The sequence below is a fragment of the Sebastes umbrosus genome, chromosome 4 (assembly GCF_015220745.1).
Source record: "Sebastes umbrosus isolate fSebUmb1 chromosome 4, fSebUmb1.pri, whole genome shotgun sequence".
NCBI lineage: Eukaryota > Metazoa > Chordata > Actinopteri > Perciformes > Sebastidae > Sebastes > Sebastes umbrosus.
This window is the reverse complement of record NC_051272.1, coordinates 15,876,549-15,888,876: the sequence shown is the minus strand read 5'-3', so window position 1 is coordinate 15,888,876 and position 12,328 is coordinate 15,876,549. Positions and strand designations below refer to the sequence as shown.

Here is a 12,328-nt window from a genome sequence, read left to right as displayed (position 1 = left end):
TAACGTTAGGCTATAAACGAACTACACCACGGTTGCATGATCACGAGGCTGTAATGGCGGAAGAGTCAGCGTGATGACGTTTTGTAGACTCATTAAGCCACCGTTTTTTTTAAGACACGTAAAAGCTTCAAAATTCACGAGTTGGATATTTACTGATGCATTATATATCATAGAACAAAACGTTAAAATCTTTTAAGCTTGTGTTAACCACAGACCTTATTTCAGGCATCTAACCAAAAACCCATTAAAAAAAAACAGACTTTGAGACGAGGGAACTGAAAGTGCTAAAATGCTAACTCAGTTCTGGGTTTTAGGACTGATTCCTGCACCCCTCTATGGCTGTATAATATTGTATAATCCCCTAATATAAATAGCCTACTGACAACTAACTTTGTTACGTTTTTGTCACATTTTTGAGAGTGAAATCTGCCCACAAATTGATCGGAAAAATGTGCCTTATATAGCAATGTAGGGGCTTTGCTTATGCTACTAATACACTCAAGCAAATCTCCCGGGAAAAAGACAAAGATATTTTTATGATAAGAATACAAAATGCTCTTGCATGAGGCCCATCGTGTTGGAGGTTTGATATGCGTTACTGAAAGCTCACTCATGCCCCTTTTTCTTCTTTTCAGAAGTTTCCTGGGTATCGGGAAGAGAAGAAGCGATGCGAGTACCTCCATCAGAAACTGTCACATATCAAAGGCCTGATCACAGATTATGACCGAGCACAGGGACTCTCCTAGTTCTACCCTCAGCAGGGTGTAATATGACTGGACCAAAAGACTCCTAATGGACCCAAAGACTGCCCAGCCGGGTCCTGGAGTCGCTGAGACACTATTCACTTTACTCCTCCGAGTGTTAATGGAATCGAGGAGCGAGGTTCTTTTTCAAAAGTGGGCCGAGACCACCGACTCGTGATCAAATGTTGCCCTTTAACATTATGGTTTTCAACTATGATTATCGCTGTAATGGCTGGATTCTGTTCTGCTGTAAAAGTGAAAGCCAAATCCATTTTTTTCTGAATAGCAATGCAGATGTGATCCTTCCTGCTTAATTGCATTTTTTATTCTATTCTTTATCTTGTCAGAACTAAAAAAAAAGAGTATTAAATTGATGGTACAATCAATCTTAGGGGGAAACAAATGCAACTAAAAAGTCTTTATATTTAACATACAGAAGAATCTGTTTATTTGCTGACAGAAAGTCGACACATTCAATCACATCAATTATTCATTATTACAGTTATAAGATCTCATTATGACAATAATAAGGTCACACCATTAACAATTTATCTCCCGTCAGACCTAATGCAAACAAAACGTTATCGTCCATACAAAACCTACAAGTTGTATCACTAAAATGAACACAAAATGAAGTTTAAAGCATTATATGCAAGATTCTTTATGCTTTGATCATATGGAATTTTATCATGTAGCTTTCTGCCAACGTCCTGTGTCATTTCTAAGAAATGCTGGAATGCCACAAAACCACTCCTCCCAGTACCTGAATGCTGGTTTCACGATGGTGCTTGTGCACATCTAGTGTCAACATCACCCACATGTAGCCTACCACGATCTGCCTTTGCATTATCAACTTTCTCAAGTCTTCTGGTTACAGGTTTGTTTACTGATACACAGCACACACAGTGATGTATTTACGCTGGAGATGAATGACTACAAGCTCTATGAAATCTGGGTAATCAAGCTTGTCCACACATTTTTTGATTAACTATGATTTTGCTTTGGTGGAAATCTTGAGATAGATCGCAATAGAGATGCCTTTAACAAATTGGACCATGTCATTTTTAGTCCCACGTGTACAGCAGCATGCGGTCACTCAGTTCATACCACTTTGGTTCAGTTGGGTGTAAGGAGCAGATTGACCTCTAGAGGCTGCTAGCAGGTCTTTTAAACTCATTTTAGACTTTCTGGAATGATTTGTCCCAACATAGGTACATCTGAATAACCACAAACTGTAATTTTATTTCACCTTATAAATAGCTGTAGCCTGAAGTAGGAAGTTCAGATTTCAGTGTTCTCTGGACGTTTGCATCAATGTAGCTGTACTCACAACTCTTGTCTTAATGATGGCTTTAACTGGGAGAATGAAGCTAATATTTGCCTTAACATGTATGTCAGACATTTCCAACATTATTCCATCCCTGTTCTAAAATGTTCTCGGTTTAACCTGCACAGTTCAGACTTTCTTTTCTGTAAATGTCTTTTAGATTGAAGGAACTTCAGTTACTGGATAGTTGTTACTGGATAGCTGTTGTCTTATCGTGTTGTTTTTTTCATGTACGTCTTAATCATTTTTTCTGTTTCTGTCAGATAATCATGAACTGTAAAGGTATATAATTCACTGTCCAATCCTATCAAGCACCACTATCAAAAGAAAGAATCATTGCAGAAATCTATACAAAATAATGTGCTTTGCTTCTCTTGATTTCTCAATGGAAATACTCAGTGGGTTTATTGTTACATATTTAGCAGCTCTTTTGCATAAGTTAAATGTACGTTTTTTTTTTGTTTTTACATTTGGTAGGTTACTTCTGGTATGTTTGAAGGATTTGAGACTAGCAACAGTTGCTCTGTCTTGGCACATATGAACATTTCCAAGAAAGGAATATTTATTAGCACTGACTATTGGAAAAATGAGAATTGTAAGCCCAGATTTTGAGCATCAAAGCTAAAAATGCTGGATTCTTAAAGCTCCGGTACACCTACAGAAACATTTTTCTTTATTTCGGCTGTTCGGATCTCTTCTCAGAACCAGACCTCAAACTATTTTATGTTTCTTTTGTCAATATGCATTTTGATGAGCTCAGCAAATGTGCCATATAGCTCCACCCAGCTTGAGAAAAATGTCTGATCAGTCAAACTGACTGAAAGGTTTTGTTCTGGTACTGGATCTGGATATCAACGAGGCACGGTCCAATTGTATTAAAAAAGAAGAGCACAATGCATGCTCAGATATAATTTGTGTTTCATTGAATTTCTAATTCAAAACAGAAAGGTACTGAAACAGTGTTTCAATGATGGTGGGATGGAAACGTCCATAACACCATTTAGACCTTAAAGGTAATAATTACAGAACTAATTCAAGTTAAGGGCTTCCCATTTACCACTTCAATAGTATTGGTCAATTGTACAATACTTGTGTAATCAAACTAATTGCATTATGGGCAAAATATCAGTCTAAGAATGGAGATAATCGTACCATTCAGGTTAACATGCTGTTTTGGGTAAACCAGACCCTCTCAAGTGCTAACTGTGATGTTTTTTACTGTTGCAGAGCTAACTACTGATGGTGCCTTTTCATTCAAAGAGCAGAGCCACTCTGCATGTATCCATCATTGGTATTCTGGGAAAAAAAAAAACTTGGGCCAGCAGTATTTATACATCTGTAGTTTCACACTGTTGCCACTGTTCAAAGTGCTTTGTTCATATTTGTTTTAGATTAAGTTGATATCAGATGCCTTGTCAAATGTATATGTTAGTGTATTAGCACTGACATTTTTCCAGACATGAAAATTCGGCATTTTAAAAATGCAAGATTTTCCAAGACACCAATTATACTGTATCTAATGTCAGCAATTTGCATACATGTATAAAAATGGCCTGGATTTTCTTTTTCCAGCCCATCTAACTATTCCCACAAATGTAATACTGGTGCGTTAAATTTGGTTTGTTGGTACTGGAAAAACAATGCCTCAATGGAAATGTGAAATCAAACATGTTGCCTATTATGAATCACTGCGATTGATCTACCTAGGAGAACAAATTACTTTTATTTATTGCTTTGTATGTGTTTGTCCTTTTATGGGATTCATCTTTGCATCGTTTGTTCATTCTTTTCACAGCAAAACTCAAAGTATGGTGAAAGGGAAATGGAATATATTTTTGCAATTTTTGATGGTGGATGCTTTATCACGATGTCATCCCCTTGAGAAAAGCTTTCAGAAAAAAAGTGTATTGTTGTCTCAGTATAAATGAAAAATAAAAGCTCTTTTGAATTCAACAAGGCGTCATGTTTCCCCAAGAGGGCAGTGTTACTGCATTTCTAAACTGAACCGCAACTGTTTTCCATTGATCACCACCCAGGCAGTTAGATTAATCATTAAAATATTAACCATGTAGTTTTTAAAAAGGACAATTTGAAATAGTTTTATCAGTGTTTTATTAACCTTTCAATCAAGCGTGACAGTGAAAACATTAAGCCATCTGAAATGAATGACACTACTACATGTGATAATAAATGACAAGTGCACCCGCAGCTTTGAGCACTGAAGTTTTCATAGCATTTTCTAGAGGAAGTTGGAGGTTTCCAATGTATCCTCGTACACTTGTTTTGTCTGTGTCACAAATATTTAAAAAAAACATATATACACAAGCATACAATTCATATATTAAGAATTTAATTGTAATCACATCATTGAGGGTGTCTTTGCTCATTCAAATAGTAATATATGCATAGTTTTTTTTTTTTACTTAATCATTTCTTAACACTTTCTTTAAATGATAAAGTAATAATCTGTTGAGTCAAAGTCCTGGCCATGCCTTGAATGGCAGGAAGAAAATTATCATGACATTTTATATTTTAAATTGTCATAATAGGAAAAGCACATGTGTAAATAATGAAATTAATGACTACTGAATTTGATTTAATTGTTTGATTTCAGGTTCCTGGTATTGGGCCCCCTGGCTCACTGTCACTCTCAATGGGACACTTGACTAGAATAGAGCCACTGTTGGTGTCATTATCTGTGCTTTTCCTACTGTGACAAGTCAAAATGTCTCTTGTAAAAAAAGGCTTAGAAATCCCCTGAAATCTCTCAGCTGCTTTTTCCCCTCTGGTAGCACTTTTGGCTGAGAGGGCAGCTTATTCATCACATGGATCATAGACGTAAAACTTTTAGCAGCATCTTATCACCAACAGAGAGTAGAGAAAGACAGTGGCAATGCCACTGTGGTTAAGATCTTACTTTTTCTAAGAGATAGGTGCAAAAGCAAATGCAAAAACGTTCATAAGTAAGGAGCCCTTATTTTCAAGGTTCTATATGTGGGATTCAGAGCATTAATAAAGCAGCAAACAGCTATTTGCTATGTAAAGTTATAGAGATGTAATGTCTACCTGAGCAGAGAATGAAGTCACACTCCCTCTCTGTGTGCGTGTGTATTTTAGTGCATGTGAGTCTCTCTGTTGTTCCCCCACTGGCTAGCTCATGGCCGTCGCTCTGCACTGAGCTCATACAGCGGTTACAGTCGATAACGCTGCCCAGACCCACAGCGTTGTCGCAGAAGTGTAACACTCACACTCCGGTCTCCCCCAGGTTAACACTGTTAGCTCCAACAGCACTTTTGCTGTTGTTTGCACTGATCAAGCCGCCGTCTCCATGTTGAGAGCCGTGTGAAGGCAATAGAAATGCTCTGAATTCCATATAGAGAACCTTTAAGTACAGTAGTTACCAACGTGCTGGTGTTAATATGTGGTGTTGAAGAAGACAGGAATGCACACAGGTTTAGCCTTGGCTCTTTTGAAATACGAAAAATAAACAAGGCCTCTATGTAAACTTGATTTGCTCCCTTTTAAAGCAGTGTTTTAACCTTGAAATGGTCCCCATTCAAGTCATTTCGTGGTCTCAAAAGCATGATGTAATCAGTTCAATCAATCACTTAATCACAAATCTGTTAAAAAAACAATCAAATCCAGTCATCCCTTCAGTTATTGCTGGCCTGAGTTTGGTGTAATAAATGCTATTCTAACATAAATGTTACAAAATGTGACGTTGCCTAATCTCATTGTGCACCAGGTTGACTTCGGTCCACCATTATACCTCCAGGTAGATGACACTAAATCATTTAAAAACCTGTCATGATTAACCCTTTTATCTGCAGTTAGTCAGTAAGGTTTATCTCCACCATTATTATCATGGTTTGAGTCTTAACTTGGGCTGTAAGAGGGTTATAATCCCAATCACTGAGGACATCAAACCACAAAATCCCACCACTCCGGCATTTGACTGGTATATACCCAACTTGTCAAGGGGAATGAAGAGATCGCATACATTTTTCAGCGTGTCCAAGGCAACAGCAGGATGCGATTTTAGGCTGTCAAACAGCAGAAAAAGAATCGCATCCAGCTGAGGAACGACAGCTTCAGCTACTTCAGGACTCTCACGGAGATGCATCTCCATTTTCTGTCTAAAGTGTTCATCTCTTGCTCTCTGTGTCATCAACTGGACGACTATGTAAAGATCTCTGGTCAGGCTCATAACTAGCGAGAGGAAGTAGCAGCGAGAGGAATTTAGGCTCCAGCGTTCCTTGTCGATATCGCGGATAAGACCGACGCTTCTGGCCCAAAGTACATTGTCACAGATAAAGTAGAGGGCGCGGTTGGCATTGGCTGCAGTAAGGCACAGGCACAGCACTCGGTCAGAGAGTTGCATGGTTCGCTTAGCAGCCTCAATGGAATTTATTGTGTTCCCCAGCCTGAACACTGACAAAGGAGGAAGAAGAAGAAAAAAGGATATTAGAGCAGCAATCAATTTAATATGAAATGCCAGGTCAACATTTCGCTATGGAGAGCAGTTAAGCTGCATTTAAACCAAACTACAGTGTCTTTCATCTTATCACATTTGTCCCTCTGAGGGCAAGAGGTCATGGTCGTCACTAACTCAGTGAGATTACACACCGTGATGGCAGCTATTCTAGCTCAGGCTCTTCCTAGCATTCATTGTTTTCTGAGCCCTTCAGAAAGCATGTTATTGGCATCATTCACAGCCACTTACAAATAAATTCACCTCTCATAAACTGTTTTTAAATGGTGACACCTGCATGTCTCCTTCACCCACTATTACCTCAACCAGACAGACCAGGCATAGAGGCAGGAGAGCCCTGTGGCTGCAGCTCTGATGCACAGAAGAGATTAATTAAGTGGTGCATGAACAGAGCCTGGCAGGTTCTCTTTGGCCCTGAGAGGTGCAAGGTCTTTCCTGCAAGACCCTGCTCTGAGGCATAACGTTATCCTTCATTTCCATGTGGAGCTTGTGTCAAGTCAGTCTTAAGATTTTAATCCATATTAAAACCACATAGTGTTTTCGAAGAGATATATGATTTATGAAAAGACTTGCACATATTCTGAGAATTCAAAAGTGGACTGTGTATAAAAGCCATCACAAAGACACTACTAAAGCCTCTGTATAAAGAACAAGTTGTATCAAAATGTTGTATACCTAACCTCACAGACACACAATGTCTGTTTGTGTCCTGTAAAATGAAAAGCAATAAAACTTTGAGTCAAAGTTCAAAAAGTGTCAGTACAGGTTGTAAAGTAAATCTATCTAGGGCTAGGGTCATCAGGGTCCATGTGTCCGCACACAGTGTGCAGTCACCCACACACACACACACACACACACAATGTCTATCTCAGCTCACAGAGGAAAAAGCTACAGACTCCCAAACACAGTCACAAACAGCCATTAGTCTGGTTAGGGCATATAGATGTCAAAGAGAAATAGTACAAATAGTACTCAACTTGTAAATCATTCAGTGTAATTTGTACTGCACGTTTACAGAGCACGAACAAATGTGACCCTGACACACTTTTTGGTACATCCTCAGATGTGTTTTGTGTACCTTTTGTTCATGTGCTGGATGAAGAGAATAAAGGCATAGCTGTAGCGGCAAAAAAGATAAGCATGCATGAAATTTCATTTAATGTTCAGATCTCGTCAACTTCACAATGTTTCTTGGTAAAATGGTTGCATATATATATTTTTCAGAGACAGTATGTAATAGGGGTGGGGAAAAAAATCAATACAGCATAGTATTGCAATATTTTGCGTGGCAATATCGTATCGATACACAGATGTCAAGTATCAATCTTTTATTATATTAACTATTAACCTCTTAACAATCCCACACTATTTTGTATTTCAGAGGTTGTAGGGCTCAGTCTTAAAGCTAGAGTAGAGTGAAGATAGGTTTCTAGTTTCATATGATACCACTAAGGAATCGATTGGTACCAACCATGTCATGTTAGCTTGTCGGGAAGAACGCTAAACAACGCTCTAAACTTACAGTAAATTTTGGCGAGGAAAAATTGGCATGGCCATTTTCAAAGGGGTCTCTTGACCTTTAACCTCAAGATATGTGAATGAAAACTCTGAGATGAACAAAGTGAAAGCTGGATCTTATTAGATAAAACAGATGTTGACAAACTGCATAATTTGCATTTGACTTAAGTATCGGGATAATATCGTATCGTGGGGCCTCTGGTGATTCCCACCCCTAGTAAGTAGGCAGTTGCAGTTTAAAAAAAACGTTGGTTAAGATGATGTCATCACTGAAAGAGAAGCAAACAAAATACTGTTGATGTGGATTTGATGGTGGGATAATGTGTGCAGGTTTTCCGGCAGTATTTTATAGCAGAGGTGAAGAACCCCCCCTGAATTACAGATGACCTTCATTAACTTTATTAAAAAAATTTAAAAAATTTAACAAAATAAAATATTTGTATGGCTACCGTTTAGGCTGTCATCTGTTCAACTGATCACAAGACAAGATGTGCAGAACCTGGGCGGCTTACTGTCTATGCTAAACAGTTTCCTGAGGTAAACCCTGGTGTAGCAGTAATAGGTTGAAAGGCTATGCAAGTTACATTTCACCACCCTAGTAATTTAAGAAACTATTTCCTGGAACAAAGATGGTGGTTCCAGAAGTTTTCGTGAAACAGATGAGGTTATTGAATTATTGACAATATAAGACTGGGCTTGACGGAAGCTGGAGAAAGTCAAACAACTAAAGCTGTTATTTGCTGTGACTCAGCTCCTGTCTTGTGGGCAGTCAACAGCTCATCCTGACCTTGTTGACGAAATATCATTTTGTTTATAGAGAAAATCAGCAGCAAGACAGACAGGGGTTTTGAGGACAAACAAAAAGTGGCTGAAATTTCCATGGAGTGAAAAACCATTGATTTCAGATTATTATGCAGCAGACCACAGAGTGCTATTATATAAATTCAATGACGGATCGGAATAATGAAAAAGGAGGATTTAATTTGCTGCAAGTCTATAAAACTGATGGTGAATATGTAGGAAGATACAGGGAAGACAAAACAAGGTAAACTAGTAGAGCAAAGTTATAATTGCAGGTTGCAAAAAACAGATAGTGGTGAAATGATTCGTCGATCGACAAATTTTTCATGATCGATTAATTGTTTGAAGCATTTACCAAGCAAAACTGGTTGGCTAAATAATCTCAAATGTGAGAACTTGCAGTTTTACTGTTTTATATGATTGTAAATTATTTTTGGACTGTTGATGAAACAAAACAAGGTATTTGAAGGCATCAGGTTGGGCTCAGGGAAATTTTAAGGGGCATTTTTCATGCTTTAGACTAAACAATTAATCAAAATAATAAATCATGGGTTTAATCCAAATAAAAGTTTGTTAAAAGTTATTTGTAGAACCACAGTGAGCAGTTATGACGATAATGGCTTAATGGACAATGGAGGGCAGCAATGTTACTGTCAATATACGGTAGTGCGTTTACTCAGCTATATAATTGGGCAAAGGGGTAGGGCCAGAGTTGCCAAGTCCGCTTATTATAAGCGACATTGAGCTCTTTTCCTGAAAAGACGCTTAAAAATATTGGTAGTCGCGGGTTGCGTTTTTTTGGGCTTGCTTATTTGGGCTTCCTCCAGTCTCTCTCCAACGATTCGCAGGCAGTTAAGTGTAAGTGTGATATAAAAGCACATCATGCCGATCCGGTCCAACATATTAGCATTGAAAAACATAAAAGAAACAGAAACAGCACTGTTCTTTTTAATGAGGATCCACGGTCTTCACAAAAATGCAACGAAATGCAAAAATTTAATTAAATGTTCAACTTGTTTACGCATAGTTGACGACAAGGTTGTTACTTCCTGGATTTGACAGCCGTCAGCTGTCGTTGGGCCACGGGGTGCTTCTTTGTGTGCAACCCGCTACAGTTTTCACTGTTTTATCTGTTCTTGTGTGTGTGTGTGTGTGTGTGTGTGTGTGTGTGTGTGTGACAGTAGGGAGGACCAATATGTGGACTTTGGGAAAGTGTGCGCATTTCCTTGCATATTGATCTTGCACCTCCCCATATGCCACCTACTGTGTTCCCTCTGTCATTGATGATTGTGCAGTATGAATGTGTATATGTCTCGGTGGACTGCAGAAACTGAATTGCCCTACGGGGATAAATAAAGCTATCTGTATCAAGAAAAATGTAAAGTTACAAGCCAAAAATTAAATACAAAAATGTAATAAAATGTTTTTATATTTTAAGTTTAGTTGACAAGAAAAATTTAAAGTTACAAGCTAAAAATGGATGCAAAAACACAATGCAAAAATGAATGGAAATGCATGCAATCCAATATATATATATATATAGAGAGAGAGAGAGAGAGAGAGAGAGAGAGAGAGAGAGAGAGAGAGAGAGAGAGAGAGAGAGAGAGAGAGATCAAGTGACCGCCTCTCTCTCTCATATTGTGGTAGGTAGGTAAGGTCACCTGTTTTGGGCTTTTGGGGGGAGAGTAGCTTCTTTTGGGCTCGTTTCTATATACCTGGTTGCTTGATTCTCTCGTGAGAAGTCTACTTAAGTTTCTGTACTTAATTTTAGAATTGAACATACTGTACACAAGGACATGCTGTACTAGTATATATCTATTGGGGTAAATCTTAATTATTGTGTTTTTTATTCAGTTACCCTACTCCTCATTTAGTTTGGGACCTACTGGGACCACCTTTAACTACTTTTAACTACTACTTTAGCTACTGAGACCACCTTTAACTACTTTTAACTACTACTTTAGCTACTGAGACCACCTTTAACTACTTTTAACTACTACTTTAGCTACTGAGACCACCTTTAACTACTTTTAACTATGGCTACTGGGACCCCTCCCTCACTTCACAGTTACAGGCATACTCACATTTTCGTCCAGCGCTCATGTTGGTCTCCAGACTTTTGAGTTTGGCCACAAGGTCCTTTCTCTCTGAGTTGTTTCGAAGCAGATATATCGACAGAGCACAAGCATATTGGGTCGCCCTGAAATACATAAAGAAGAGAAGACGGACAGAAAGTAGAAAGTTGATGACGCGCTGCCTTTGTCCCACTGCTTATCTATCTAGTAGTAACTTAACTTTCTATCGATAAAATACAACGTGAACAGTTTACAAACAAAGCCACAAACACTTCTAAACGACTCACCTGAATATGCGGTCCCTTCCTTGGCTCTGGCTTGTGAATTTAACCACCGTGTCCATGTTCAACCCGGTCAGGAACAGACTGTTCTAGTTGGATAATGTTGAACCCTCGTTCACAAAACGGAACCAATTTCTCTCTGCTACCGTTTAGTACAAAGTCAGTTACTTGTGTTCACTTTCAACACACGTTGTTAATTGGTGGTTTCATCCGACGTTGCCGTCTGAATTGTAGAAACTTCTTCCACGTTCACACCTGATTCACAGTGAGCTAATTTACCGGTCGGTTTCTGGGTGACACATGACAGCTGAGCCAAAAAACGTGCTTGTTTCACTACGGACAGCTTTTCGAACGGAACTAAAAGCCGAACCGGTTTTGCTGACGGACCAGCGCGTAATTATTGGTTACTATGGTAACTGTCTTGTGTTCACTATGGTAACTGTCTTGTGTTCACTATGGCAACTGTACATTTTAAGGGCAAAATAAATATATTGAAGTAAGAGAAAATATAATTATCTTATTAAACACATTGAAGTAAGAGAAAATATAAATTATCTTATTGAACACATTGAAGTAAGAGAAAATATAATTATCTTAATAAACACATTGAAGTAAGAGAAAATATAATTATCTTAATAAACACATTGAAGTAAGAGAAAATATAATTATCTTAATAAACACATTGAAGTAAGAGAAAATATAAATTATCTTATTGAACACATTGAAGTAAGAGAAAATATAATTATCTTAATAAACACATTGAAGTAAGAGAAAATATAAATTATCTTAATAAACACATTGAAGTAAGAGAAAATATAATTATCTTAATAAACACATTGAAGTAAGAGAAAATATAAATTATCTTATTGAACACATTGAAGTAAGAGAAAATATAATTATCTTAATAAACACATTGAAGTAAGAGAAAATATAAATTATCTTAATAAACACATTGAAGTAAGAGAAAATATAAATTATCTTATTAAACACATTGAAGTAAGAGAAAATATAATTATCTTAATAAACACATTGAAGTAAGAGAAAATATAATTATCTTAATAAACACATTGAAGTAAGAGAAAATATAAATT

The 12,328-nt window shown here is 37.6% G+C and overlaps 2 protein-coding genes across 2 annotated transcripts in view; one reads left to right on the top strand and one right to left on the bottom strand.

The window, feature by feature from the left end:
- LOC119486112 (RNA polymerase II elongation factor ELL) overlaps positions 1-4,023 on the top strand; it is a 30,813-nt gene extending 26,790 nt beyond the window's left edge. The window contains exon 12 of the mRNA XM_037765983.1: positions 636-4,023. Within this exon, the coding sequence (XP_037621911.1) occupies positions 636-746 (111 nt within the window). The 3' untranslated portion in view covers positions 747-4,023. The remainder of the gene's footprint in view (positions 1-635) is intronic.
- A 142-nt stretch (positions 4,024-4,165) lies between these two features.
- Positions 4,166-11,597, bottom strand: pex11a (peroxisomal biogenesis factor 11 alpha). The gene is made up of 3 exons (XM_037765986.1): positions 11,244-11,597; positions 10,966-11,081; positions 4,166-6,501 (listed from the first exon to the last, which is right to left on the bottom strand). Exons 1-3 carry the CDS (start codon positions 11,297-11,299, stop codon positions 5,933-5,935), a joined length of 741 nt encoding a protein of 246 aa, XP_037621914.1. The 5' UTR covers positions 11,300-11,597; the 3' UTR covers positions 4,166-5,932.
- Positions 11,598-12,328: the final 731 nt, after the last annotated feature.

Coding starts and splice junctions, on each gene's coding strand:
- pex11a (XM_037765986.1), bottom strand. CDS start 11,299: ATGGACACGGTGGTTAAATTCACAAGCCAGAGCCAAGGAAGGGACCGC. Junction 11,082..11,243: donor GGAAGGGACCGCATATTCAG/GTGAGTCGTTTA, acceptor TATGTATTTCAG/GGCGACCCAATATGCTTGTG. Junction 6,502..10,965: donor CATGAGCGCTGGACGAAAAT/GTGAGTATGCCT, acceptor CTCCTTTGTCAG/TGTTCAGGCTGGGGAACACA.